This window comes from Bombina bombina, unplaced genomic scaffold (assembly GCF_027579735.1).
Source record: "Bombina bombina isolate aBomBom1 unplaced genomic scaffold, aBomBom1.pri scaffold_398, whole genome shotgun sequence".
Taxonomy (NCBI): Eukaryota; Metazoa; Chordata; class Amphibia; order Anura; family Bombinatoridae; genus Bombina; species Bombina bombina.
Genome location: NW_026512801.1, coordinates 385417 through 399281, shown reverse-complemented (window position 1 = coordinate 399281; position 13865 = coordinate 385417). Strand labels below are relative to the sequence as shown.

Sequence of the window (13865 nt, the reverse complement as noted above, 5' to 3'; positions counted from 1 at the left end):
ATTTGTCACAGTTTTCAGGCATTAATATATAGTGTTACCAGAATCCAGGAACAATTTGTCTGTTTTATTTTTATATACAGGAATTATTAGAGATATTTCATCAATCTCTCTTTATAGATATATTATTTTCTCAGAAAGAACTGAATCAAGATATTCAGTAACATATAGAACTAAATTGCAGAATAAAAAACATACAATCTAGACTGACATTTATTATTTTTGAAACCCTTAGATCTTATATAATAGCACAGTCTAAAGCAAAAAATACATGAAATTATTTGTTAGAGTATGTAATTAAATTTTTGCATTACTGACCCATACCCTACAATGAGCTAGATTACAAGTAATGCATGATTAATAATGCTCAGACTTGCAAAAAACAATAACGCACTATCTGCTAGTGCCAGTGGATGCTTCAAATATTTAAAGGGATAGTAAAGTCCAAATTAAACGTTCATGGTTCAGATAGGGCTTGTAATTGTAAACAACTTTCTAATTTACTTTTATCCTCAAATTTGCTATGTTCTCTTGTTATTCTTAGTTGAAAGCTAAACCTAGGAGGCTCATATGCTAATTTCTAAGCCCTTGAAGGCCGCCTCTTATCTGTATGCATTTGACAGTTTTTCATAGCTAGAGGGCATTAGTTCATGTGTTTCATGTGAATAACATTGTGCTCATGCACGTGGAGTTATTTAAGAGTCAGCACTAATTGCCTGAAATGCAAGTCTGTCAAAAGATCAGAGATAAGGAGGCAGTCAGCAGATGTTTAGATACAAGGTAATCACAGAGGTAAAAAGTATATTAATATAACAGTGTTGGTTATGCAAAACTGGGAAATGGGTAATAAAGGGATTATCTGTCTTTTTAAACAATAACATTTTTGGTGTTTACTATCCCTTTAACCAAAGCATTTAAACGTAGCTAAAACATTTTTAGCATGCCATATACTTTTAATGGATAGAGCCATATGGTATTGGTGTACTCATTTTGCTTGTGTTAGAAGTGTTCGGGTTAAAGGGACATGAAACACAACATTTTTCTTTCAGGATTCAGATGGAACATACAATTTTAAACAACTTTCCAATTTACTTCTATTATCTAATTTACTTCATTCACTTTATATGCTTTGATGAAGGAGTAGCAATGCACTACTGGGAGGTAGCTGAAAGTCAATGATAAGAGACCACCACGCAGCAGTTTCGGAAACCTAGCTAGGTATAATTTTCAACAAAGGATACAAAGAGAACCAAACTAATTAGAGAATAGAAATATATTGGAAAGTAATTTAAAACTGCATGAGCTGTTTGAATCATGGGGAAAAAAATGGGCTTCATGTCCTTTTAAGTGTTGTGCAATCTATTTAATTGCTTTAACCCCTTAAGGACCTGGTCTTTCTATGGGGATTGCATTTTTGTGTCCAGCAGGAGGGACCTGCACTATTATAACCAAGAAAAAAAAAAGTGTATATATATTTTATAATAAAGATTTATATTCCTACTTGGTATCTTCTGTTCCTCCACCCCCCTTCATTTCCTCTTTGGCTTGGCTGTGACATAGAGAGCAGTACCACCCACTCTAGCTACTTAGGCTTCCTAAGGGCTTTCAAAGGGCTGGACATCAAGAGTGTCATATGACACACACACTGATTTGATGTTCATTGGAATTGTCATAAAAAAAAGAGCTCATCCCAGTGGGCCGGCATAACATTGTAATAGAAGCATTACTATAGGCACAGCTTTTTATCTTTTTCACAAATAGATTTAAAAAAAAAAAGAAAGGTAAACATATACAGTACTTCCTTAATGGCAAAAATTACATGTATGGCATATGATTAGCTAAAGTTTACCATCACATTAAGGACTGAAATTGTGGATATCAACTTAAAACAAATCCATGACAATGTTGCCATCTGCCACAAGTGTTTTATGTAACTTTTTGGATACATCTAATGCACTAGTTTTCAAAGCTGTCCTCAGGCCTCCCTAACATGCCAGATTTTGAGGATATCTGAAGTGGAGCACAAGTGAAATAATCAGCTCATAAGTAAACATAGTAATTTTACCTGCACTCCCCCAAGGTAATCCTGAAAATCTGGCCTGTTGGGGAGGCCTGAGGACATATTTGAAATCCAGTGCTCTAAGGTGGGCTTATTGGAATTTTGCGCCAGTGTCAATTTCAAAATAGCAATCATAGTGCAACTGGCATGTCACCGTAGCCACAAGTAGCTACAGCAATGATGCAGGTTATAGAGGGAGGAGCAATGTTCTGTTACACTCTTAGATGCTAGTAAGGCACATCGGCTTCTAGAATTTAACTCAAGGCTGCAAAATATTGCAAAACTCATCTTACATCAAAATTGTTGAGCATTAAATTCTCACTCTGGGTTGTCACAGACAGATCTCTATAGTGGAAATCTCTACCATGACCAATAAGAAGTCTAGTGGAGGATGGCAATATTCAAAGATCCAGCTTTCACCCTTACCATACCATGAAATGTATCATCTTCAGCCAAACTTTTAGGCACAATAGCCAGAAAAATAGAACAAACTACATATTCCAAGGGAAAGACTACTTGAATACAATCTTACAATTAAAACTATACTTTTTCACTTGTTAATTTTCAGTGAATTCAAATCCATAAAAGATGTACAGCAATGATGTCTATCCTTTTCATATGAGGGACCACACTGGAGTTTTTCCACTCACATCGCAGCTGAACATAATTTACAATGTCTAGCAATTGGGAAAACACTTATTGGTTTGTCTGCTATATTTGCTTTGTGCATTAAAAGTTGTTAAGGATGGCTTTACGCTTCAACACATACACCATATAGCCAAAAGTATGTGGACACCCCTAATAATTTTGGGTTCAAGTATTTCATCCATACCCAATGCTAACAGGTGCATAAAATCCAGCACATAGCAATGAAATCTCTGTAAACAAACTGCGGCTGTACAATGGGTTGTACTGAAGACCTCTGTGACTTTAAACGTTGAACTGTTATATATAGGATGCCACAAGACAGTTTGTAAATTTCTGCCCTACAAGATGTGACTTGATCATCAACTGTAAGTACTATTAGTGTGAAGTGGGATTGTCTAGGAGCAACAACAGCCCAGGCACGAATACAGCCCACAAAAACTCACAGAGCAGGGACGCCAATTGCTGAACCAAGTAGCGTATCAAAATCGGCTATAATCTGTTGCATTACTCCCTACAGAGATCTAATCTGTCTCTGGAAGCAACATCAGCACAAGAACTGTGTATCTAGAGTTTCATAAAATGGGTTTCCATGGCTGAGCAGTTGTACACAAGCCTCATATCAGGCTGATATTTGGAGCAGTGTAAAGCACACCACCACTGGACTCCGGAGCAGTGGCAAAGTGTTTACTGGAGTAATGAATCACAATTCAATATCTGGCATTCTGATGGAAGAATCTGGGTACAGTATATACCAGGAGAAGGCTAACTACCAAAATACAAAATGCCTATTGTGAAGTTTGGTGGAGGAGGGATAATGGTCTGGGGATTTTTTTTTAGGGTTTGGGCTAGGCCCCTTATTTCCAGTGAAGGGCCATCTTAATGCTACAGGATACAAAGGAATTATAGACTATTGGGTGCTTCCAACTATGTGGCTACAGTTTGCGGGATGCCTTTTCTTGTCCCAGCATGGCTGTGCCCTTGTACACAAAGTGATGTACATGAAGACATTGTTTGGTGGAACTTGAGTGGCTTGCACAGAGTCCTGACCTCAACCACTTTGAACACCATTGGAATAAATTTGAATGTCAATTGCAAGCCAGACCTTCTCATCCAGTTCCTGATCCCTCAAATGCTTAATGGCCGCAAATTTCCAAAGACACACTCCAATATCTTGTGGAAAAACTTTCCTGAATAGCGGCTGTTGTTATAGCCGCAAAGGAAGGGCCAACTCCATATTAATACCCATGCTTTTGTTCAACAAGCACAAATAGGTATAGTTGTTAGGTGTCTACATACTTTTGGCCATTTAGAGTACGTTAAAAATAAATTATGCTGTCTGCATTTTTTTTTTCTTTTTATAAATAAATCTCAAATGTTTGTTGACTATTTACCATGTTTTAATAGAAAATGCTCACTTTTTCCATTTATAGAATAACACATTTGAAATGTTATCTTTCTCATTATTAAATAACTCAATATTCATCTATAGAATAATTTGAATGGCATAACAGTTGCACGAGTTAGAAAGATAGATACATAGATACATAAATACAAATTGTATAGGGGTGATGGTTTATGAAAATTCCTAAAATCAGTTAGCCAGCCTGTAACCTAGAATAAAAATGTTAATTGAAATGTAGAGCCCAAGGTTGTTAAATAAAGAAGTCTTATGTAAGTAGTGCTTGGGAGAGAAGTTAAGGTTTTAGGTCAGTCTGCTGGTGGGGGACAGATCCAGAAGTAACAGGATTCCAGAGTTGCGGCTGGTCACAACTAACTTTGCTGGACAAGCGCTGTCCAGTCTAAGGAGTTTGCTCTATCTTAATTTGTCTTCTACTTCAGATGCTGCAGACATCCTGATGGTGATTACCCTTCTTTAGTAGCTGGTGGTATGAACTCAAGAACTTGAGGAAAGATAGGAGCAGACAGCCAACAGTTGCTAGTCCCATCTATTCTTCTTCTTCTTTATTTATAAAGCACCCACAAATTCTGCAATGCTAGGCCCTCAGGTGAGTGAGGAATCGGATTAATGAGGGAATAACTTAGGCGGAATTGGCCTTCTATTTGTTACATTTTGAGATGATTTGTTATTTTGACTTTGATGACCTCTGTATACCCATGTGTTGCTTTATCTCATGTTCTTAGACTTTTTATGTCTTTGAAAGAGGATTTGTTTGCTTGTTGGAAAGGCTGGAGTGTCAGTTATTAAAAGATTATTGTCTTTTTTAAACGTATTGATCTATTTTAAGTGAAATGCTTAAAGGGACAGTATACACCAATTTTCATATATCTTTATGTAATAGATACTACTATAAATAAGAACATGCACAGATACTGATCTAAAAATCCACTATAAAACCTTTTAAAAACTTAGATTATAGAACCACAGGTTTGAAAAAAACACAAGTATCAAGCATTAAACAGGGAATGGTTTAAGCAACTAAGTTATTACACTTAAATAAAACCTAACATTAAATTACAAAAAAAAATATCTAAAATTAAAAAATTATCAAAAATGAAAAAAATGAAACCTAATCCCTATGAAAATAAAAAAGTCCCCCAAAATAAAAAAACACCCTAATCTAAACTAAACTACCAATAGCCCTTAAAAGGGCCTTTTGTAGGGCATTGCCGGAAGTTAAACAGCTCTTTTCCATTTAAAAAATACTAAGTCCCCTCTAACAGTAAAAAACCCCCACCCACACAAAATCCCCAAAATAAAAAAACCTAACACTTAATAAATCTAAACTACTCATTGCCCCTAAAGGGGCATTTGTATGGGCATTCAGCTCTTTTACTGCCCTTAAAAGGACAATCAGCTCTTTTACAGTCAATTAAATCCCCAATCTTTAACAACCCCCCCCCAAAAAAATAGTCCTAACACTAAGCCCTAAATAGGTACTCACCATTCCTGAAGTCCGGCGGAAAAGGTCTCCCAGACGGCTACATCATCTTCTATCTTCATCCGGAACGAAGGCGGCACGGAGCTGTCTTCCCTGATGCACGGATCGTCCGTGGTTGTCTTCAGCGGCGGTCCGCAGCAGCGGTCTTCAGTAGCGTGGAGGCTCCTCTTCATGCGATTGTCCGTCGCACACTGAAGATTGAATGCAAGGTACCCCATATTTATTGGAGTAACTTGCATTCCTATTGGCTGAAATTTTGAAATCAGCCAATAGGATGAGAGCTACTGAAATCTTATTGGCTGATTTGAACAGCCAATAGGATTTCAGTAGCTTTAATCCTATTGGCTTATTTCAAAATTTCAGCCAATAGGAATGCAAGTTACCTCAAATTGAATGCGGTACCTTGCATTCAATTTTCAGTGTACGCCAGAGATCGGATGAAGAGGAACCTCCACGCCACTGAGGATCGCCGCTGCTGAAGACCGCCACTGAGAACCGGCACTGAGGACCACTGCTCTGGAACCGCACATCGGGGAAGACCGCTGCTTACCTGCCCGCTGCCTTCGTTTCGGATGAGGATAGAAGATGATGAGCCGCCTGGAGGAAGACCTTCATCGCCGGACTTCAGGAACGGTGAGTACCTATTTGGGCTTAGTTTTTTTTTGTTTTTTTAGATTTGTTTTTTATTTTTTTTATTTTTAAGATTAGGGATTTAATGGGCTGTAAAAGAGCTGAATGCCCTTTTAAGGGCAATGCCCATACAAATGCCCCTTTAGGGGCAATAGATAGCTTAGGTTTATTGAGTGTTAGCTTTTTTATTTTGAGGGGGTTGGTTGGGTGGGAGTTTTACTGTTAGGGGGTAATTGGTATTTTTTTTTAAGTAAAAGAGCTGTTTAACTTTGGGAAATGCCTTCAAAAGGCCCTTTTAAGGGCTATTGGTAGTTCAGTATTAGATTAGGGGGTGATTTTATTTTGGGGGAGATTTTTTATTTTTATAGGAGTATTAGTTTAGGTTTAATTTTTTTATTTTGGATAGCTTTGTTTATTTTTTTCTGTAATTTTACTTTTTTTATTTTTTGTAATTTAAGCTTGGGGGTTTGTATTTTTTAAACATTTACTGCCCTCTGGGCAGGCTTATTGCCTAGTATATATAAATAACTCTAGCAGGGTGATTCATGTCGTGGAGATTTTTGTACGGTTGATCAAAATCACTCTCATGCTGTTAAAGATCATGTTTTGCCCTTTTGTAATTGTACAGAGGAACACAGACACGGAACAGATTTTACTCACTGTGTAATCATGTTGACATGAGCTCTCCAGTGATTCACAGCTATAGAAAGAGAAATTAATTCAGTTTAATTCCAATGATTTTTTTTATAACTGTAACTTTTAATATAATCTTTGGTTGCTAATATAAAAAGCTGTAGAGATCATTAATTTCAGTAAGTCATTCTAACCAAAATAATTAGTTGCCATAATTTTTTTGTTTAATTTTGCTTTAAACCAGGATTAATTTTTTGCTTTAAATTTTTATGACTTTTAATTAATCTTATATTACCAAATAATAATAACCCTCTATAAGCATCAAGCATGTGCTCCTTGAGATGTAAGAGACAGGAAACTAAGGAAGAATCTGAATATACATTTTCCTGGAGCTATACAATATTATTATTATTATTATTATTTTTATTAGTATTATTATCATCATTTATTTGTAAAGTGCCACACAATTCTGTAGTCCTGGCAATACTGCATGAACATAATTGTGCCTTGTTGCCAGGGAGACATTAGTCATTTTTATATATATGCAATTGAAATTAATTACATCATTGCAAAAGACATGCAAACAAGATAAATGTTTTTAAAAAAACATTTACAGCTATTATTTTCTTAGCAATTTTCCCATTGTTTTGCTGTCCATGGGCACACCCCATTATAAATCTCTTGAAAGTTGTATATATTATTTAATTTGGTGGACCAATATATATAATAGCTTCTGAACTGATCAAACAATCACTGTGCACCATACAGAAGAATATGAGCTCTGAATTCCAGCCTCTCATTGGATTGTCGAAAAATGATGGCTGTAAGATTTAAATTATAGAAGAAAATGGCAAAATATATAATAAAAGTGCAATACGTTTGTTTTTCTTCACTATACATGATTACATATTTTGGCGTAGATTACCAGAAGTGAAATGCAAAAATATTAGCTATATTGTGCAGTTACATCATTAGAGTGCTATTGATATCACTTCTATTTTTGTCCTCATATTACAAGTCCAATATTTTTTATTTAGCATGGATAATCTAAATCCCTCAGATAACAGACTTCTATGGGTGCGTAGTAAAATTCACGTTGGATATCGTTTGAGTGCTAAATCAAGGGTGCGCTAAGCAGATGGTGTGCAAGTAGTGCAGTTCTGTACTATATTATTATTGATAATTGTATACTTCAGTTCATAAAAAGTGCTAACATTTTACACTAGTAATTTGGATTGAGATTGAGCACAGCACCTAACTCACCACTTATAATACGAGCATAATGAGCACGCTAATAGTCCTCCCTGCACTATCCATTAAAGGGACAATAAAGTCGAAATTAAACTTTCATGATTCAGATAGAGCATGCAATTTTATTCAACTTTACCATTTACTTCTATTATTTCATTTTCACCATTCTCTCGGTATAATTTGTTGAAAAGAATTCCTAGGTAGGCCCAGGACCAGCATGCACTACTGAGAGCTAGCTGAGCTGAGTCTAGATCTACTGGCTTTTGACCTGTATTTCTCTACCATTTCTGCTTTTCAATTTCCCTTTTGTTATGTTGCATAGTGGACTTTCCTCTGGTGTTTTGATATAAGGGGGCATATTTATCAATGTGCGAGCGGACATGATACGAAGTAGCGTATCATGTCTGCCGCAAATAGATAAATGCAGACAGTATACGCTGTCAGCATTTATCATTGCACCAGCAGTTCTTGTGAACTGCTGGTGCAATGCCGCCCTCTGCAGATTCGCGGTCAATTGGCCGCTAGCAGGGGGTGCCAATCAACCCGATCGTATTCGATCAGGTTGATTTCTGTCCGCCGCCTCAGAGCAGGTGGACAAGTTATGGAGCAGCAGTCTTTAGACCGCTGCTTCATAACTTCTGTTTTGGGCGAGCCTGAAAGCTCGCCGGAAACAAGGGGCAGGGTAATGTCCAGACAAAATATGCCCTTTTGTCTGGACATTACCCTGATTCTGTATTGGATTTGTCTGGATGTTACTGACCTCGACCTGTCTAACCTCGCTGCTGCTGTGCACCTCTCCCTAGCCTCGGCATGGGCCCATAGTTTAAAGGGACATGAAACCCAAACATTTTCTTTCATGATTCAGATAGAGAATACAATTCTAAACAACTTTCTAATTTACTTCTATTATCTAATTTGTTTCATTCTCTTGGTATCGTTTGTTTAAGGAGCCGCAATGCACTAACTGAACACATGGGTGTCCAACCACAAACAGTATATATATGCGGCTACCAATCAGCAACTAGAACCTAGGTTCTTTGCTGCTCCTGAGCTTACCTAAACCTTTCAGCAAAGGATAACAACAGAAGGAAGCAAATTAAATAATAGAAGTAAATTGGAAAGTTGTTTAAAATTGTATTCTCTATCTAAAACATGAAAGAAAAATTTTGGGTTTCATGTCCCTTTAACCCAAAAGTGGGCTATCCTCTAACCCTATCTGGGCCTTTGAACAACCTAGCCGGGGTTCACAGACTTTAATGTGTATAATCTGTTACCTGTCTATTATCTAAAGATATATGGTTTCAGCTTAAGTGTCCGCGTGTATCCTACCACAGTCAAAGTGACTGTAAGAATCTTGCTAAAGTAAAAGAGGCCCATTTATCATGCTCCGTATGGAGCTTGAGGGCCCGTGTTTCTGGCGAGTCTTCAGACTGACCAGAAACACAAGTTATGGAGCAGCGGTCTAAAGACCGCTGCTCCATAACCCTGTCCGCCTGCTCTGATGAGGCGGACATGAATGACCACAATTCAACCCGATGGAGTACGATCGGGTTGATTGACACCTCCCTGCTGGCGGCCCATTGGCCGCGAGTCTGCAGGGGGCGGCGTTGCACCAACAGCTCTTGTGAGCTGCTGGTGCAATGCTGAATACGGAGAGCGTATTGCCTGATCCTCACTGTAGCATCAGGTCCGACAGACCTTTGATAATTTGGCCTCCAAGTGACTGCCTGTATCCTGCCACAGCCAAAGTGTCTGCCTTTATACTGTCACAGTCCTTTCACTTCCAAATACTTCTTGAGGTCCCTGTTATCAGAACAGAGTTTTCTGATCCAGTGAATTCTTATACCAGACTTACCTTCCAGCAATATTACTTACCTGTCTATATTTGTAAGGGTATATGTAACCAACCTGCCTCCATCTTGTCTCTAGTTATTCATCTTGTATCTATTCAGCCATTCTGAACTAACACTAACCTTTATTATGCTATAATGCTCCCACCACAAATCTTAGCTCAGTCAGATATGTGCGTATCTCTGTCTCAAGGTTGAAACCTCACAGCTTTGTCTCTTATTAAAGGGATAGGAAACTCACATTTTTTCTTTCATGATTTCGATAGAACATACAATTATAAACAACTTTCCAATTTACTTCTATTATCAAATGTGTTTAATTCTCTTGTTATCCTTTGCTGAAGCAGCAGCGTTGCACTCCTGGCAGCTAGTTGAACATATCTAGTTAACCAATCACAAGAGACAAATGTGTGCAGGCGCCAATTAACAACTAGCTCCCACTAGTGCATGATATGTGCGTATGCATTTTCAACAAGGGATACCAGGAGAACGAAGCACATTTGAAAATAGAAATAAATTTAAAAGTGTCTTAAAATCACATGCTCTATCTGAATCAGGCAAGTTTATTTTTGACTTTTCTATCCCTTAAAACACAAACAATCCTATGCCTGCAACTCTGAAACTTGTAACTTTCCACTAATTATATTGCAATAATGGAAATGCATGAAGCCACTCTGTGTCAATTTGCCATGTATGTAATGTATACCATATAACCGCAGCATAGCTGTGAATAATCAAAACAGATTTCACTTGTCTGTCTGAGTGCTGTTCTTCGAGATCTCGTCAGGTGAAATAATCTGCTCAAGGTGATAAGTGCAGAATACTGATCACTGTCAAATGGTATACCGGCCCTGAGAGGACCTCTAACAGTGTTATCACTGCCTTCTCTGTTATACTACAGAACTTTATTTAATAAACTCAGTCAAAACACTAGGCAGTAGTCATGCCAAAAACTCCAAGTAAAACAACACCTCACAAATCAAGCTGAAACACTTAAATCTAACCTTAAAGCAGAGCTAGAAGTTGAGATTGATTGTTATATATTTTGAGTATTATATGCCAGGAATGAAAAGTTTCAGCTATCAATGGGTATCTTTTTTTGTAATTAATTCAGCTAAATTCAGAAGACAACACAGACGTACAGCCACAGGATTAATACTTTGTTTGATATTGAATGGTCCAACAAAATGTGTCCCCAACTTCCTAGAAAGGCAAGACAATTTCAAATTAGCAGAAGACAGCCAATCTTTCTCACCACAAACTTAAGGAGGTGCAAAACAACAGGATCTGCAAAAACCTTTGCCGTTATTGAGCTGAAAGCAAAGTTTTTCTCAACATCTGGAAATTTTTGGACAAAGAAGACACTCTTTGATTCAGATCCAACACTGAAAAGATATCAGGAATATCTGGAGTATGGGGATGAAAACCATAAATTGCATAAAAGAGTATATTTCAATAATCTGATAAAACTGATTATTGTAAGCAAATTCAAGAAGCAAAAATAGATAGTTATCAATCAAATAGTTCATTGGTTTGGGGATGATGATGGAAATATGAAGACTAGAAAAAAATGCTTCCAAAGCTGGGATGTGAATTGTGAACCTCTGTCAGACAAAATATTTTGTGGTAAGACAAAAATTCTGTTTAAAAGGAAGCTGTAAAATTGATATTACTGGAACAAAATGAGTAAATCCACAATAGAATCCATGGATGCACTTGACCAAGGCTTTTCAGGAAAAGGCAGAGGAAGAGAGGATCAGCCAGGGCTGAAGTAGGCCACCAAAGAGTTCATAATATCTCCATGAGCAGCAGAAAGAGAATCACGATGCGATTGTAGAAACTCCAGATGCATCACACAAATCTTATTCTTATAAAGTTATAATTAATAAGAAGACATCAGTGGGACTGAAGAAGATGCAGGCATAACACTATCAGACTTAATTTTATCAATTAAACAACACTGAGCAACCAAAAGATGTCCACTATGAAGGATAGCGTTAGGTTGTACTGAAGGACTCCAAACATCATCTGAAATCCTGCACAAAACATCTGCCTTATTGTTCTTTGAACCAGGACGGAAGGTAATATACAAATAAAATCTGAAATAAGGTGCCCAACGAGCCTGCCAGGGACGGAGCCTCTTAGCAGAATAAAGGTATTCTGAATTATGATGGTTACTAAAAATATTAATTGGGTAAACAGTGCTTTCTAACAAATGCCTCCACTTTTCCAAGGCACACTTGATACCTAATAATCCTTGGTTTTAAGCATAATAATTCTCTTCTGCTGAAGACAGACATTTAGGATAATAGGCTATCAGATACATATTTGTCGGCTCCAACCTCTGCATTAAAATGACCCAATATTATAGGCATCGATTTCCAAAAAGAAAGGTTTCTGGACATCTGGTTGTGCAGCAATTGGAGCAGAAGTAAATAAAGCCTTAAGCTTATTGAAAGCTACTTGAACTTCATGCATCCATGAAAATTCTATTTGACTGTTAGTAAGAGAAGTGACAATGGCACAAATACCAGAAAAGATTCTAATAAAACGTCTGTAAAAGTTAACAAAGCCAATAAATCTTTGAACTGCCTTCATACTGGTGGGATCCTTCATAATACAATAACAAGATAGAATAAATCCCAAACACAGGGTCTCAGTTCACCATCTTTCTTCTTTACAATAAAGATACTGGCCCCAGCTAGAGAGGTGGAAGGACTAATAAAACCTTTAGCCAGAGTCTCATAAATATAATTTTTAGGATGCTGCACTCAGAGGTGGACAAAGGGAATATCCTACCAAAAGGAATTGGTACACCAGGAAATAAATCTATAGGAAAATCATATTGATATCTTGGAGGGAGTTGATCTCAAAAACTCACAAAACTCTCTGTCTACCAGAATTGCCTCAAACAAAATCTGTGATATATATTTAAACATGCAACGGGTTGTACAGGCAAGACTCCTGACAGAAGACAGCGACAAATTTATTGAAGGATTGTGCAACTTTAGCCAAAGTTAATCAAAATAGAAGCTAAAATATCAAATTTCAGAATCTCTTTATGATCTACAAGGTGATAAGCCTGCCCAGAGGGCAGTCTATGTTTAAACAATACAAACCACCAAGCTAAAGTTACAAAAAATGAAAAAAGTAAAATTACAGAAAAAATAAACAAAGCTATCAAAAATAAAAAAACTAAACCTAAACTTATACCCCTATAAAAATAAAAAATCCCCCAAAATAAAAGCACTCCCTAATCTAATACTAAACTACCAATAGTCCTTAAAAGGGCCTTTTTGTAGGGCATTGCCCTAAGTTAAACAGCTTTTTTACAGCTAAAAAATACTAAGTCCCCCCTAACAGTAAAATCCCCCCACCCACCAAACCCCCCAAAATAAAAAAACCTAACACACAAAAAACTAAACTACCCGTTGCCTCTAAAAGGGGCATTTGTATGGACATTGCCCTTAGATGCATCCGTCTGGAAGAAGACCTTCTCCGCCGGACTTCAGGAACAGTGAGTACCTATTTGGGGCTTAGGTTTAGGCATTTTTATTTTAATTCTTGGGGGTGTTTTTTTTAGAATAGGGTTTTTTTGGCTTGAAAAAGAGCTGATTGCCATTTTAAGGGCAGTAAAAGAGCTGAATACCCACCCATACAAATGCCCTTTTAGGGGCAATGGGTAGTTTAGTTTTTTTTTTAGTGTTAGTTTTTTTTATTTTGTGGGGTTAGGTGGGTGGGTTTTTTTTTTACTGTTATGGGACTTAGTATTTTTTTAGAGGTAAAAGAGCTGTTTAACTTAGGGCAATACCCTACAAAAGGCCCTTTTAAGGGCTATTGGTAGTTTAGGTTAGGGGGCTTAGTAATTATATTAGTTAATTGCATTGTGGGGTGGTT

At 37.2% G+C, this 13865-nt stretch overlaps 1 protein-coding gene across 1 annotated transcript in view; it reads right to left on the bottom strand.

Moving 5' to 3' along the window:
• The window catches only part of LOC128644541 (WD repeat-containing protein on Y chromosome-like), a 385306-nt gene that overhangs the window by 46078 nt on the left and 325363 nt on the right, over positions 1-13865 (bottom strand). Inside the window, exon 26 of the mRNA XM_053697119.1 lies at positions 6895-6934. Coding sequence (XP_053553094.1) covers positions 6895-6934 — 40 coding nt within the window. The remainder of the gene's footprint in view (positions 1-6894; positions 6935-13865) is intronic.